At 42.8% G+C, this 16,564-nt stretch overlaps 3 protein-coding genes across 4 annotated transcripts in view; all 3 read right to left on the bottom strand.

Moving 5' to 3' along the window:
- Nucleotides 1-362: 362 nt before the first annotated feature.
- ucn3l (urocortin 3, like) lies at nucleotides 363-8,449 on the bottom strand. Its single transcript, XM_028824413.2, has 2 exons — nucleotides 7,859-8,449; nucleotides 363-1,179 (listed from the first exon to the last, which is right to left on the bottom strand). The coding sequence occupies exons 1-2, from the start codon at nucleotides 8,120-8,122 to the stop codon at nucleotides 745-747; spliced, it is 699 nt and encodes a 232-aa protein (XP_028680246.2). The 5' UTR covers nucleotides 8,123-8,449; the 3' UTR covers nucleotides 363-744.
- A 3,574-nt stretch (nucleotides 8,450-12,023) lies between these two features.
- LOC114669117 (general transcription factor II-I repeat domain-containing protein 2-like) lies at nucleotides 12,024-13,829 on the bottom strand. Its single transcript, XM_028825244.2, has one exon. It carries the CDS (start codon nucleotides 13,827-13,829, stop codon nucleotides 12,024-12,026), a length of 1,806 nt encoding a protein of 601 aa, XP_028681077.2.
- Nucleotides 13,830-14,713: 884 nt separating this feature from the next.
- Nucleotides 14,714-16,564, bottom strand: part of si:dkey-117n7.5 (uncharacterized protein LOC559444 homolog) — a 29,422-nt gene continuing 27,571 nt past the window's right edge. For both annotated transcript variants that reach the window (XM_051921183.1, XM_051921182.1), the window contains one exon: nucleotides 14,714-16,542. In XM_051921183.1, the coding sequence (XP_051777143.1) occupies nucleotides 16,514-16,542 (29 nt within the window). In that variant the 3' untranslated portion in view covers nucleotides 14,714-16,513. The remainder of the gene's footprint in view (nucleotides 16,543-16,564) is intronic.

The raw sequence follows: 16,564 nt of genomic DNA on the forward strand, positions 1-16,564 counted from the left end.
GAAATGAAGGCAAGTGAAGGCTTTATAAAGAGACTTATGGTGGAGGTGTCGTCTGAGTTTGGGGTGTGGGATGTCCCCTATAAGCCCATAACCCATACCTCAAAAGGTACAGGTTCACATGAAAGACGGTATGCAATGCGTTACTGAGACTGAAAGGTTATTCACACAATCATCTTTTTTGGATGGGCAGCAATTACCATTTCATTGTAAGGTCTTTTTGTTGCTGCTTCCCTCATGCTGAGCTTGAGGAGCATATGCTAAATATTATGGGAATGGCAAAAATGTTATGACATTTTTTCTGGTCCATTATGCATTGTGATTGGGGAGTAGCAGTCATCCTCCAGCTGGCTAGCAGTACAATTAGCCAGTAGGTGTGTCATATCCTACCTAATGTGTGCAAAGGATGGAGGGGATCTGGACACAAGTGTCATTTTCTATCCACACCCCTGGAAATGTTTTAGATTTGGAATGGACCCATTTTGGTTTTGCACATCATGTGTATGTGAGTTAGAACTTAGAAGCTCCTAAATAAAAAATACCGAGCTTGGCAGAGAAAAAAAAATGTCAACATTACATTTGCTGAAGGGCTCTGAGCAGCCAGGTCACAAGTCAGTAGCTAACTGATGTTCGCAATGGTTAATGCTGTCGTTGATGGGACTGTGCATTTTAAGTTGGTATTTACAGTTCTGCAGTAGTGAAGCGGAAGGGCTGAAGGTCTTGGTGGGAGGCCTGTTCAGATGGTCCTCATTTTCTACGTCCAATCCGGGCCATGAGTTCTGCATTGGCAGCTGCCTTTGCCCTCATGTCCCTAGCTTTGGCCAAGTCAATAAGGATGCTTAGAATTTTGGTGGGAACATCCAAGGAAAGAGAGAAGCGGGAGCCATGAGGGGTCCTTTTGATAGCTGAAGGCTGGAGCGTCCGTTTTCTTGACAGCAAGGTTTTACTGTATTGGGTGCCAAACCCTGCACCAGGTGAAAAGCTAAGTTGCTCTGGAGGAAGTCTTCTGGTCATCTGAGGCCTCCGGTTTAGGATTTTAATTGCTAGCAGACCCTCGTCATCAGGAACACGGAATTCATCCTGAGAGAGCTCCTCCAGACACAAGACCCCTGACAGCATTAGCAGGGCCAGAAGTGTGCAGGTCCGCAGAAATAGCATTGCTTGCATCAGGAGAGAGTAGAGCTGCAAGGTGGGACACAGAAAATGAATAAGAACCATCTAGAAGGGTGCAACATTCTGTTCCAGTTGCAGTGCTACGCTAAATAAACTGTGGCTGACTTGGCTCAGAAGGCAACCCTTTGTGCACAGTGGCACTGGAGTCTACTTTTAGCGTCACAAGATGGTGGAGGACGTGTTTCAGTTTGCAAAGTGAGGAGTAAATCTGTTACACACTGTGACTGAGATGGAGGCCAAATGACAAAAGGACACCAAGGCAGCCAAAGCACTAAAAAAATCACTACTTAGCTAAATCAAATAATGGAGGAAGGAACTGTTGATTTAGGTATGTCATATTAAAGGAAAGACTATGTGATCAATTATTTTGTGTTTTATATCTGTAATTAAATTAGACCACTTTGCAGAGATGTGTCTTAACTTTGACGTTAAAATCTTTAATTGTTGATCAGTGTCAAAAAAGCCAAAGTAAATCCGCTGTGATTCAATGTTGTATAACAAAACAATGTGCAAATTTCTAAAGGGGTGAATACGCTTTATAGGCACAATTGCATATGGTTTTTAGGGCTAAATGGTGATACTCCTATATGTGGCAGACTTTTTAGGTGCAGTTGGGTAGTTGTTGTTGGAATTATTGGGAATAATAAAGTAGTGTTCACTTGTCGATTTGTTACCAATCTATTTGTTGTTTGGTGGGCACTGTGCGTAGTGTGCAGTGGTAGAGTGAATCTGGCAGGTTTTATAATAACATGGCTTTGTTCTCCTCCTAGCTGCAGAGCAGATTTGTCAACGGTTAAGTTTAGATAGGTGGAGGGAAATTAGGTGTTGCAGGCTTGTTGATGCACTGGAGGAATTGTGGAATAATCTCTCTCTATATATATATAAAAATCCAATGTCTGTCTGTCTATCTGTCTGTCCGCTTTTCAGCAGAGAACTACTTAACAGGATTTAGATCGGGTTTTTTCTCTATAATTTGCTTGAACATTAAGGTTGATTTGGCGACTTCTCTCATCGCACTAAGTATCATAGTTCACTTGCAGTACCGATTTATTTGCGCAAATCACAGAGACACGCAGCGGGCCGAGGGGAGAAGGCCGGGGCCCTCCTCACTCACGCGCCATCCTCGTAGTGTACTTTACCTCCGCTTACCTAGCGAACGAGAGAATTACTTAACGTATTTAGATCGGGTTTTTTTCTATAATTTGCTTGAACGTTAAGGTTGATTTTGCGACTTCTCTCATCGCACTAAGTATCATAGTTCACTTGCGGTATCGATTTATTTGCGCAAATCTGAGAGAGAGACGCAGTGGGCAAAGGGGAGATGGCCGGGGCCCTCCTCACTCACGAGCCATCCTCGTAGTGTACTTTACCTCCGCTTAGATAGCGAACAAGAGAATTACTTAACATATTTAGATCGGGTTTTTTTCTATAATTTGCTTGAACATTTCGCTTGATTTTGCAACTTCACTCATTGTGCTAAGTATCATAATTTGCTTGCAGGAGCAATTTATTCGTGCTAATCTGAGAGAGAGGCTGCAGGCCGAGGGGAGGCAGAAATGTGACATCAGGAGAGGGGAGCTGGACAGGGCCCTCCTCACTCACGCGCCAGCCTCAGGGTGTGTACCTTGCCTCCAGCTATGCTAGTGTACGAGAGAACTACTTAACGTATTTAGATCTGATTTTTTTTCTATAGTTTGCTTGAACATTCTGCTTGATTTTGCAACTTCTCTCATCGCGCTAAGTATCATAGTACACTTGCAGTACCGATTTATTTGCGCAAATCTGAGAGAGACGCAGCGGGCCGAGGGGAGAGGGCCAGGGCCCTCCTCACTCAGGCACCATCCTCAGAGTGTATCTTACATCTGCTTAACTAGCGAACGAGAGAACCACTTAACGGATTTATATGTGTTTTTTTTTTATAATTTGCTTGAACATTACGGTTCAAGCAAATTATACTTATATATATGTATATGTGACTTCTCTCATTGCGCTAAGTATCATAATTTACTTGCAGTACCAATTTATTTGCACAAATCCAAGAGAGACGCAGATGGGCCGATGTTTGTCCTCCTCACACATGCTCCAGCCACTGGGAGTGTACTTTAACTCCGCTTAGTTAGCGAACGAGGGAATTACTTGACGTATTTAGATCGGATTTTTTTCTATGATTTGCTTGAACATTCCGGTTGATTTTGCAACTTCTCTCATCGCGCTAAGTATCATAATTTACTTGCAGTACCAATTTATTTGCACGAATCCAAGAGAGATGCAGATGGGCCGATGTTTGTCCTCTTCACACATGCTCCAGCCACTGGTAGTGTACTTTAACTCCGCTTAGTTAGCGAACGAGAGAATTACTTAACGTATTTAGATTGGATTTTTTTCTATAGTTTGCTTGAACATTCTGCTTGATTTTGCAACTTCTCTCATCGCGCTAAGTATCATAGTTCACTTGCAGTACCGATTTATTAGCGCAAATCTGAGAGAGACGCAGCGGGCCGAGGGGAGAGGGCCAGGGCCCTCCTCACTCAGGCAACATCCGCGGAGTGTATCTTACATCTGCTTAACTAGCGAACGAGAGAATTACTTAACGTATTTAGATCTGGTTTTTTCTATAATTTGCTTGAACATTCCAATTGATTTTACAACTTCTCTCACTGTGCTAAGTATCATAGTTTGCTTGCAGGAGCGACTTATTTGTGCTAATCTGAGAGAGAGGTTGCAGGCCGAGGGGAGACAGAAATGTGACATCAGGAGAGGGGAGCCGGACAGGGCCCTCCTCACTCACGCGCCAGCCTCAGGGTGTGTACCTTGCCTCCAGCTATGCTAGTGTACGAGAGAACTACTTAACGTATTTAGATCGGATTTTTTTCTATAGTTTGCTTGAACATTCTGCTTGATTTTGTGACTTCTCTCATCGCGCTAAGCATCATAGTTCGTTTGTAAGAGCGACTTATTTATGCTAATCCAAAAGACATGCAACAGGCTGAAGTGAGTGAGAAGTGTGATGTCAGGAGTAGGGAGCCAGGCGGGGCCCTCCACACTCACACTCCAGCCTCCATTCAAATCACTCTACCTGTGGCCACGTTTTGGAGCATATCTTGCCTCCGCTTAGCTAATAATACCTGTTTGTTTATTAAATGACTGTTTCACTACTATGCAGGCGGTGCCATGGGGGATGGCTAGTTTGATATAAAAGGATTGTTTCAATGGATTCATTGTGGTCACACTGATTTATTTGTTTGTTTGGTAGGTAGGTAGATCAGTGTGTTGTGGGCTTGTGTGCTGTAATGCTAGATGCCACACATTAATGATCGCATTTGCTGGGTGCAGCGCTGGTCCTTCAGGTACAGCGAGAGTGCTTTGAATGTTGTTAGAGGTCTGAGGTGGAGAATTATTGATTAAATCAGTAAAAATGTTTACCGGGGATTCATAGCTGGTTACAACATTTGCTGGATATGCCAACATTATCTGGATTTATCAATCATGATGTGCATGCCTCTTTTACTTATATTATGGTGTCACTCCCCGGCTGGTGACATGCTTGTCAATGTCTCACTCCCTATATACTCTGAGCCACTGAGACGTCTCATGTGTGAGTACGTGGTTCTGGCTTTTAGCACTGAGGTTGGCTAGCCTTGAACACATAAAAAAATGCCAGCATCATTACCAAATACTGGAAGACAGGCACATCAGATCAGTATATATTTGAAGAGAACACATCTGACAGATACAGAAAGATCCAGAATGGGCAGCGGTAGCATCTTTAATCTACAGAGAGGCGTGATAGCAAAATGTACTCCTGCTTCTTTCCATGAAAAGCCTCTTAGACAACCAAATGGGCCTCTGAGACAGCCAAAGTGGGGCAGAGTGCATGGCTGCAGAGCTGCGCACGGGGAGCCTTGGCTGTAAGTCGTCTTTTCATCGGCTTCAGATGACATCTCAAAGAGATTTTACAGCCTCCACTGACTTTGAAATTTCACGATGTGCTAGTGTTACGTGTAGAATTCAAGAGACTGCCTGCTGGGACAAAATGGAAAATGGATCATCGAGGGTGTATTCATAGAGGTGGTGGTGGGGTAAAGGTTTAAGTCAGCTAGAAGATGTCGGACTCTGGACTGTGAAGGTGTATGAAAGTCACATTATAATTAAACAGCCTGAGACTTACTGTTGGTCATATACTGCAACATATGCGAATATTAAGAATATTTGTGAAATGGATATTTATTAATAAACAAACAATTTTGAGAATGCAATACTTCTTCAATTAGAATTCATGATAATTATTAAATTAATACCCATCCATCCATCCATTTTCCAACCCGCTGAATCCGAACACAGGGTCACGGGGGTCTGCTGGAGCCAATCCCAGCCAACACAGGGCACAAGGCAGGAACCAATCCCGGGCAGGGTGCCAACCCACTGCAGGACACACACAAACACACCCACACACCATGCATACACTAGGGCCAATTTAGAATCGCCAATCCACCTAACCAGCATGTCTTTGGACTGTGGGAGGAAACCGGAGCGCCCGGAGGAAACCCACGCAGACACGGGGAGAACATGCAAACTCCACGCAGGGAGGACCCAGGAAGCGAACCCGGGTCCCCAGGTCTCCCAAATGCGAGGCAGCAGCGCTACCCACTGTGCCACCGTGCCGCCCTAAATTAATACCTTTTAGTAAAAACATATCTGTTTTAGTCATATTTAAGTTATTAATATTATTGACGGTTCTTTCCATCCATCCATCCATTTTTTTCAATAAGTGGTTATGGCAGTCCAGAGCCGGTAACACTGGGCAAAATTCAGGACTGGAGAAGAGTCCATCACTGCTTCAAATGTCAATTATTAAATTTTTGCAATACTCGAGTTAATACTTACAGTAAATACTTGAATTGAATAGTAGCAATACAAAACATTCTTAGTTGTTTTTAATGTTAATATATTAATGGTACCCATACTAAACTTACCAGCATAATTAATGTTTAACTTAATGTTTTATTGATATTAATGACTTTTAACTCAGTTGTAATTATAAGCCTCGCCTTACTAATGTGCAGCCTTGCAACAAGGAGACTGGGATTCAAGTCTCGTGTGCATCCTGTGCAGAGTTTGCATGTCATCCGGGTGATCCTCACACAGTCCGTGTATGAGCAGGTTTGGTGGATTGGCGATGTGTGTGTGATGTGTGTGTGTGTGTGATGTGTCTGTGTGTGTGTGTGTGGGGGGGGTTCACCCTGCTTGGGCCCTGCCTTCTGCCTGATGCTTGCTGGAACAGCCTCCTGTGATGCCGCCCTGGGTAAGCAGGTTTAGAAAATGGACGACTGGAGTTACTAATGCTAATTTAATTATGTAATCCTATAATAATTACCAATACTTGATTACTTCAATGTCAGATGAAATATTACAAAGATGTTTGAAAGTCACTATTTAATATTAATATGGAATGACTGATTAAATAATCCTTGAATTAAAGTAATTTTGAACTGAAATTTATCATGAGAAATTAAATATTTAATAATAAAATGACTAATATAGCATTCATAATGTGTAAATAGACGTACATTTTTAAACTACATGTACACATGTAATTCTTAATTTTAAAATCATGCAAATAATTATACATTTTAAAGGATAAATTTTACTGGAATGCCCTGTTTATAGTATAGTCAGCTCATGTCTGCATGTGTAGACTCTTGCAGAATGGCTGGAATAAAATACATTAGGGAATAAATGTAAAGATAACTGGAACTAAATGTTGGTTACATAATTACTTTGTGATATGCAGAAATTTAAATATGTTGCCTTGATCTCATTTTAGGTTTTATCACAAACTTTATAAAACATAACCAATATTAAACAAGCATAAATGTTTTTGCATTATTTAAAATATTAAATAAATAAAATTAATACAAACAATAAATACCATTTTTACAGTTTTTAAAAGATAGATAGGTATGAATATCATTATGTGAGATAGATAGATAGATAGATAGATAGATAGATAGATAGATAGATAGATACTGAAAGGCACTATATGAGATAGATAGATAGATAGATACTGAAAGGCACTATATGAGATAGATAGATAGATAGATAGATAGATAGATAGATAGATAGATAGATAGATAGATAGATAGATAGATAGATAGATACTGAAAGGCACTATATGAGAGAGAGATAGATAGATAGATAGATAGATAGATAGATAGATAGATAGATAGATAGATAGATAGATAGATAGATAGATAGATAGATAGATAGATAGATATGCAGTTTACCCGAAACTCCAGGCAACACTTCACAGCCTTCATTAAAGCTCTTCTGATGCCTCCATCAATTGCTGCCTTATATACTGATTCTTATACGCTGCCCAGTATATATATGCTTTCTCATATATGTTTTCTTTCTATAATTTCCCATTAATTGCTCAATACTGCGTATTCGAATTTATTTCGTTAAAATAATATCAATATGAGACTGAATATAATGTATAAAATGCTGGCTTCGCTCCCTGTGGTAACTTTACAGTCCTTCTTTCTTCCTTTTCTTGATTAATGTCCCTTCCATTTCTATCTTAATTGTTTGACTTGTATCTTTTCCTCACTCGTCCTGTTTCACAAGTCTTGTCTGCTCGTAATTTTTCGATCTTTTTAACTTTTGCCCCTCCTAACAGATCACTTACTTGTGTCTTTGTTGATGGGTATCTCTTGGTGGCTGATGAACAGAACTCTTCCCAGGCTTCGCTTCCAAACCTGCTGCGCGAAGGCAGGAGCCTCTGCCTGTCTGTCTGTCTCAATGGCTGCCTGTCCGTCGGTGTAAACGAGCGCCCAGCGCCTGCTTGGCTCGGATGATGAGAGGTTGCTGTTTGCAAGTGACGGAGCAGAGGAGCGTCTTGCTGAGTCTCCGTCCCCCTCCTAACAGGAGACCAGCGATCTACCATTGACATCACCAACACGCGGTCAACGTCTGCCTTACAAGATGAAAAGTAAGAAAGTACACGTGAACATAGTGAACCTACAAAGGGACATTAATTCAGACTCTTCCTCCTTCAAGTGCCAATAAATCGAAATAAAGTTAACTTTCTTCAGCGGTAGAAGGCTGCAGACACCTAGGAATCTCCCCATTTACTACCTCTAATAATAAAAATAAGGAATCCTGAGCTCTCCGTGATTCAGTAACTAGACCTGCCGGCGGCTCGTTTCCCAGAGCTGGGCAAGGATACAAGTGATAACCCACAGCCTCAGTGGCTGGGCAGCCCATCACACTGATAGCGGACCCCTGAAGCACCTTGGGTGGTCGCCTTTACTCGCAGCCTCCTGCTCACCTGTGACTCTCTTCCAGTTCAGCAGCAGGCAATCGGAAGTGAAGATCGCGGCGCTCCTGAAGGTGTCCGACTCCCAGACGGGCACAATTAGAGGGTCTGGGTCGGCGGTTCAGACCTAGCTTTAATTTTAACAGCCAAGCTGGAAGCGAAATCTGCAGATAATGAGAGTCATTACAGTTTCCCGAACAGAAGCTTTTCCAATTAGTAACAACAACAAAAAAAACCAAAACAAAACCTTTAAGCAATTAGTGCAGCTCAGTGACAGGGACACCTGGAGTTTTATTTAGTGAATCAGAAGCGCTGCTGAGAACTCTAAGCACCAAACATCACGACACTGACATACCAAGTAGGTCCAGGAACTCTGGTGACTACTTGGGCCTTTTTCCATCAGACAGACCACATCTGGCTTCTCTTTCTTTCCATTTCTGGTTCTTGCCTTTTGGAGGAACCCATGCTGCTCTTAAAGGAGAAGCTGTACATTTTATTTTAAATCATGCAAAGAGCTCACATAATACACTAGTTTATAAAAACGTCAGCCTACCATTTATCTCTATCAGTAGTTTTGCCACATGCAATCAGTCACTGAAGGTCTGTTCACTTGCTATTTAAATCTCAGCACACCGGTTAGTTCATAAACATCGTGGACCCCTGGGGCCCTCGGCAGTGCCCATTGTGCCCATACATTAAGATGGACCTGTGTGGCACTGGAATTCAAGCAAAGTTTTTGAAGTTTTGAGGGATGAAAATTAAAGTCACTTCTGGGGCTTTTCGGGGAATAGGATCCCTGAAGTTTAGGCTTCATTAGTTTCATAGTAGATCTTCCCCGTCAGCCAATCATGTTGCTGCAGCACAATGTATGCAACCATGCAGGTGGCACAGTGTCGCAGTAAGGAGATCATGGGTTCATCTGTTGGGTCCTCTGTGCATGGTAGCACTTTGAGCAAATGCGAAAATTGCTCTATATATATGTAAAGAATTATAATTAAGTCTGCAGATGCAGGTCTGGATTCTTCATTTGGTGGTCACATCAAACACCAGAACTGGGAAAAAATATGGTCCTGGTGATTCCAACCATGGCATGATTATTGGTGCCAGGTGGGCTGCAACTGCTGGGAGTATCAAGAGTTGAAAATCAAAAAAACATCCAGTGAACGGTGGTTCTACAGATGGAAATGCCTTGTTGAAGAGAGAGGTCAGAGGAGAATGGCCAGACTGATTTCAGCTAACAGAAAGGCTACAGTAACTCATAACCACTCTGTACAACTGTGGTGAGCAAAAAAATCATTGCAGAACGCACAACACGAGTGACATGAATTACATCAGCAGAAGACCATGTCGGGGTCCACTCCTGTCAATGAAGAACAGAACGCAACATGAAACATAATTTACTTTCAATGTATTACGTTGTACTCTTTTTTAATATGGTTAATTACTCACTGTAATGTAAAATAGTTCTATTATGCATATGTAACAAATCCCATGAAAATAACAATCTGCTTAAATTGTACATCCGCTTCCCCATACGCGAGTGGCAGAAACGCAAAGTGGCTAGCTCATAGCACCGGCCCGGGGGTTGCCGAGCGAAGCGAGCAGGGGGCAGAGCCCCCTAGTCAATAATAAATGAAGTCACAGTGAGGATTCCAGTCAATGCAATGGTCATGAGTTCCACATAGTGTCTGACTATGTGTGGCTGATGCAGACGTTCAGTTCTGTTATAGGCAGGGGCAGTGATCGCTGTGCATTTAACAGGCTGAATGCTTTGGGGTAGAAGCTGTTCTTCGGTCTGGCAGTGCAGGCATGCCGGGCTCTGAACCGCCCACCAGAGGACAGAGGAGTAAATACGCTATGGCCGGAGTGGGTCGGATCTCTACAAATGTTCTTTGCTTTTCTGCTGCAGCGGGTAGTGAAGATATCTTCCAGTGACAGTAGTGATTCTCAGAACCGTTTTGATGATACGCTAAAGGGTCTTCCTGTTCTCAGAAGTGCATCCCGGAGTAGCACACAATGACAGACTCGATGTAGAAGTTAACCAGCAGCTGGTGTGGGAGTTGTGCTATTTTCAGGCTCCTCAGAAAGTGAACCCTCTGAAGACTTTTCTTGGCCACTGCTGTTGTGTTTGTTGTCCATGACAGGTCCTGACTGATGTGGCCATGATAAGACCGTTGGACCTTACTTTTATTCTATGTTAAATAGTGTTCCCTAATTTTAATTCTTATTTATTTTGTTTTTTTTTTTCTTGTTCTTCATCATGTAAACCACTTGGACCTACATTGTTTGTATGAAAATGTGCTATAGAAATAAATATTGTTGTTGTTGTTGACTCCCAAGAATCTGAAACACTGGACTTAACTCTTTTAGGGCTGATGTCGACTTTTGTCAAAATTCAGGGGTAGAGGACGGTAATCAGCTGTAAACTATGAAAAAACTCACCTTTACATTTTAGCTCAACTCTCTTTGCTAGAAGGAGAGTTACCGTACATAGCTTTGCTGATTTAACCTCGATTCCCTAGCGTGCAGGAGTAGCGAAGAGCAAACAACCTCTAAAATGGCATCGACATTGGTGAGAGTCCAAAGCGAATGTGCAAAGCAAAATACTCCATGAATCCATCCATCCATTTTCCAACCCGCTGAATCCGAACACAGGGTCACGGGGGTCTGCTGGAGCCAATCCCAGCCAACACAGGGCACAAAGCAGGAAACTATCCTGGGCAGGGTGCCAACCCACCGCAGGACACACACACACACCAAGCACACACTAGGGACAATTTAGAATCGCCAATCCACCTAACCAGCATGTCTTTGGACTGTGGGAGGAAACCCACACAGACACGGGGAGAACATGCAAACTCCATGCAGGGAGGACCCGGGAAGCGAACTCAGGTCCCCAGGTCTCCCAACTGCGAGGCAGCAGCGCTACCCACTGCGCCACCGTGCCACCCACTACTCCATGAATGTTTTACACCATTTTGTTGAATAGGACTCTTACTTGTCAGACTCCGAGTTTGATGCAAGTGATCTGGAGATGGATATTAAAAACGAAAGTGAGGTGCCGGCGTCATCTGATCGGTCCCCTACAGCAGCATTCACCTGGGAGGACCAGCACTTATAATGACAAGAGGTACAAACCAGATTGTGTCACTACCACTACCGTCGCCCTCCTGCTGCGATGCCGAACATGCACCAACAACAGAACATAGCAACAGACGTTTTATGTTGATTTATGTGTGAAACCATTGCTTTGTGTGCTTTACAGAAAACTTGAGTTTTTTTGGAAAAATAATTCAGCCCTCAAAGAGTTAATATAGTTTTAATATACTTTTATCTAAGCCTTAGATAACTTAATAGTGCAAAATCAACTGTCAAAGAACAAACGAAGAAACATCAATGGCATATTAAATAACATTTAAATAAAAAATGAATGCCTCTTTTCAATTTGCTAAATATCAACATTAACTTTTTCCACTGGCTAATACATAAATCAATCATTCAGGCCTTTTTACTGTTCAGTTTGCGACACACTGATCTAACATGGTGTGTTCAAGCCAGACACCTGGCATCTTTTCTTGGATGCTAGTTCATCAGTGTCGGGGCTCAGGCTTTGAGCTGAGGCAACCTTCATTATCGAACGAAGGTGTTCATCAGTGAGACGTGCCCTGTGAGATGTTTTCGTCATCTTCATTGAGGAGAAAAGTTGCTCACATAGGTAAGTGCTGCCGAACATGGAGAGCAATTGAGCAGCTTGGGTGCGGAGCTGAGGCATTGTGTCAGGGATGTGTTGTGGAAACTGTGCGGCGCCAACAGCATCATACTTTGACTTCAGCGTGTCATCACACTGGAGTTCAATCAGCTCCATTTGAATGTTAGTTGGTGCTTTTTCCACATCGACTGCGAAAGGATTACTAAGCAGTTCAAATCTCCATTTCTGACCATCAAAGTCGCCAAATCGTCGGTTAAACTCAGCGCCGAGTACACTGAGTTTTTCAGCAAACTGTGCGCACACGGCGGTAGAGATCTGCGTATTTATGGTTTGGCAACAGGGGAAATGGCCAAGGTTTCCTTGCAGCAGCTGATTCTCCCACAGGCAGAGTTTAGCTTTAAAAGCTTTCACTGACGAGTACATCTCGGTGATGATGCGGCCCCGCCCCTGTAGCTGCAGGTTCAGCGCATCAAGATGGCTTGCGATGTCAGACAGAAAGGCCAGCTCACACATAAACTTTTGCTCCTGGAGTTCTGCTGTGTCCTTCCCTTTGCTTTGCAGAAACTGACATATTTCTTCACGCAGCTCGAAAAATCTGTTCAGTACTTTTCCGCGGCTTAACCATCTCACCTCTGTGTGATACGGCACGTCTGTGTGTTCCGAACCAAACTCTTCCAGAAAAGACTTAAACTCGCGGTGATTCAGACCTTTGGCTCTTATAAAGTTAACAACTTGTGTTACTGTGGTCATAACATGTTCCATCTTTAGGGCTTTAGCACACAGTGACTCTTGATGTATAATGCAGTGATAAACCGATAGCTCACCTGCACAGTTCTCTTCCCGCATCTTTTCACGCATCCTGCCCACCAGACCATTCTTTTTACCACTCATCGCTGGCGCACCATCAGTGGTTAATCCCACGAGTTTATCCCACGGCAGGTTTATTTCAGTTACACATTTGCAAACCTCCTCAAAAATGTCCGTCCCTGTGGTTGTGCCATGCATGGATTTAAATCCCAAAAGCTCCTCCGTAACACACATTTTTGAGTCGACACCGCGGATGAAGACTGACAGCTGCGCAGTATCAGACGCGTCAGTGCTCTCGTCCACAGCGAGGGAAAAAGAAACAAAATCTTTCCCCTTTTCCATCAGCTGGTCATGCAGATTGGTGGCAAGATCACATATGCGCTCCGCTATTGTGTTCCTGCTCAGGCTTACGTTTGAAAAGGCCTGTTTTTTCTCTGGGCACACTTGGTCACAAACTTTCAGCATTATCTTTTTAATAAATTCTCCCTCATTAAAGGATCGGGTTGATTTGGCGATTTCTTCTGCCACGATATAACTCGCCTTTACAGCAGCCTCGTTTTGTGCTGTGGCTTTTTTGAACATATTTTGTTGTGAAACCAACCCTCTCTTCATCTCCTCTACTTTCTGGCTCCTTTGAGTCGTGTCCAGGTCCTTGTACATGTCCTGATGTTTCGTTTCATAGTGTCGCCTAAGGTTGTACTCCTTAGGTACCGACACGTTGGCTCCACAAACGAGACAAACAGGTCTGTCTTTCAGATACGTAAACATATATTCTGTCTCCCACCTGTCCCGAAAAGTTCTGTTTTCTCCCTTCCTTTTCGTCATTTTTGGTAGGGGTAAAACAGTGACACCTAGAGTTGTAGTATTGGGCCGCAGCACGTCTGGAAAGAACGCTGCTTGCTAGAAATCTACTGACACAAAGCTGGCGCGCCAAAACAACCGCAGAGCATTATGGGATTTGTAGTATTCGCAGTGAATGCGGTGTTACAGCAACACCGCCGCTGTATAATACCGGTGGGCCAGCTCTAATGTTAATTTGATATTGCCCCACGGGCCAAATGAAATTACACGGCGGGCCAAATTTGGCCCGCGGGCCAGAGTTTGACACCTGATTCTAAGGCATCTATAGGCTTGCTCCAAACAATATTTCACTGTATTGTACAGTGACAATAAAGATATCTTGTCTTGGACAATCAAGCAGTTCTCATCACCCCTCTCAGTATTTTGAATTATGGCCACAATTGCAAGTGTCCTCTGCACTGGCCAGTCCCGCTCTCACTAGGCTCCTACAGGTTTTCCTGCTACCCTTCGGCCAACTGGGCAGTAGAGTAGCATTACTGTCTTCATCTCAAATGAAAGACATGGATTTGCCCTGCTTTGGGTTTCCTGAATAAACCCATCAGCTCATCTCCGCCGCTCTGACCCCCTTCATTTACCTTATTTGCATATTAATGGCCTGCTGCCTTCTTCCAATGCTCCCGTCACAACGAATTTCTGAGCCAGCAGGAGCCACTTCATTCCTGTATTTTTTAATCATTTTGATTTTAATGGAAGTCCCAGACAGGTTGACCTACAGGAGTTCAGTGGCATGCTGGACGCGTTCCAGAAAAAGTTTCAATGCCGAATGCGCTGGATGAAAACTGAAACCCGCTGCTGTTTGAACATTTTAACATATAAATGAGTGACATACAAACATTGCACACTTTAAGGATTGGTAATATGTTTTTTTTTTTATTTAATTACAATTATTTGAAATAAAAAAATGTCAAAGAACACAACTAACAAAAGCATCTTCAGGTTTTACACATTCAATATCTGTTGTCTTAATTTAAAATAGTATCAATACTCAAGCACCATGTGTTTTAAGTGACTGACATACGAACATGCACAATTTTTAAAAATTAATTTATTACTTTTCCCAGATTAAGAAAAATATACACAACTGCAGATTTCTCTCTTGGCACAAATTACCCCATGGGTGACAGAGGCCGTCTGATCATAAAGGATTCGTCTTTAAAGCAGAGGTTTTCCATCTTGGGCTGTGAGTGTGAGGCCACAAACCCAATTCATTATTTCAAACTGAAGTGTGCAGTATAAAGTATTTAAAAGAAGAACAGGGCTGTCAGCAAATGAGCCCCCCTACATCCACTGTGTTGGAAGAACTGGTTAAAATGGGGTGGGGGGGGCACCATCAGAAAACGACCTCCCCAGTAAAAACAACCAATAAAAACAGTGAGGGTTGCTGTCCCATCATGCCGGATGACATACAGTACAAGGACAACATCCCCAGCAAATGTCTTGGGACGTTTCAGAAAAAGTACTAATATGGCTAAGGGAGAAGGACTGGAAAACATTTTTTGCTTTGGGATGAAGCTCATTCAGACAACTTTAAAATTAATCAAACATACTCTTCCTGGTTCAATTAGTGAAAGACAAACTAAGGTACAGTCAATGTGGAGAAAAGTGGAATCCAGAAGTCAGAGTTGAGGGACAAAAAAAAAAAAAAAATCCAAAATAAATAATCAAATAGAAAGGCGCTATCTCACACATAACAGCCATAAATGGAGTCTCCTGTTAAATTTGGCCTCTCAGTTATCAGAGGTGGCTTCATCATTCATTCTAGACGATATGTTCTATCTCCACTTCCTGGTAAATTGTACCTTCTTATGGACAGCTTTGCTTCAGACTGTAAGCACTTAACCTGAGTTAAATTGAACGGAGAAGACTGTATACTGAGCGCAATGTTAACTTTAGCACTACAAGCTTGTAAAAAAAGGAATAAGCAGCAGGCTTGGTGATGGCCATCCAGAAAGGCAAGGTGAGTCCATATGAACTCAATGAATTAAAGTGTAAAGTTTGTGATATGGGAGGACAGAATTTGGAGACCACTCTCCTCCCCCCTTCAGTGCATGTCTTTCAGAAAATAAAGAGCTGAAGATAATCGTGGAGAGCACCACAATCACCTTTGAGATCTTTGGAAAAAAACAAAACAAAACATGAATTGGTCTGGCATTGTGTCTGGTTGTCAACTTTGCATCAGGAGTGGAATCTGAAAAGTCAAATTCTCAAATCCATTTAGATCACCGTTCATTTGCTATCTTCATCACATAACAATCAGTTCAATGGGTCGTTCGGTTTCTGTGCACCATCTCATCCACCTAACTTTAACTTTGGACTTTTCCTCATCAGTGTCTGCAAAGGTGATTGAGCCCAACCCTGAATGCTGAAGTCTCATTGTCAGACAGCAAGAAATACACCACCACCACCAACAACAACAACAACCACTGCCCCGCAGTATTCCACAGGCCTATAGTACATTGAGTTTCTTCATCTCCCTTTGACCTGCAGCTGTTGTCTCAGGGAGTGCCTCTTGGGAGAAATTCTTGCAGAGAATCCTTATGTCAAGAATGGCCTAGAAAGGACAAAGCTGGTCTCCAGTGTGGGGAGACACTTTTCTGCTGGTTATAAAAGTCCTGAGGTGTCCAGTCTTTAGGTGTAAATGATGCCTCTCAGCTCTGACTCCTTCGTTTTGCTGTGTCTGAAAAACACGATGATCAAGA

The sequence above is a fragment of the Erpetoichthys calabaricus genome, chromosome 18 (assembly GCF_900747795.2).
Source record: "Erpetoichthys calabaricus chromosome 18, fErpCal1.3, whole genome shotgun sequence".
In the NCBI taxonomy this organism is placed as follows: domain Eukaryota; kingdom Metazoa; phylum Chordata; class Cladistia; order Polypteriformes; family Polypteridae; genus Erpetoichthys; species Erpetoichthys calabaricus.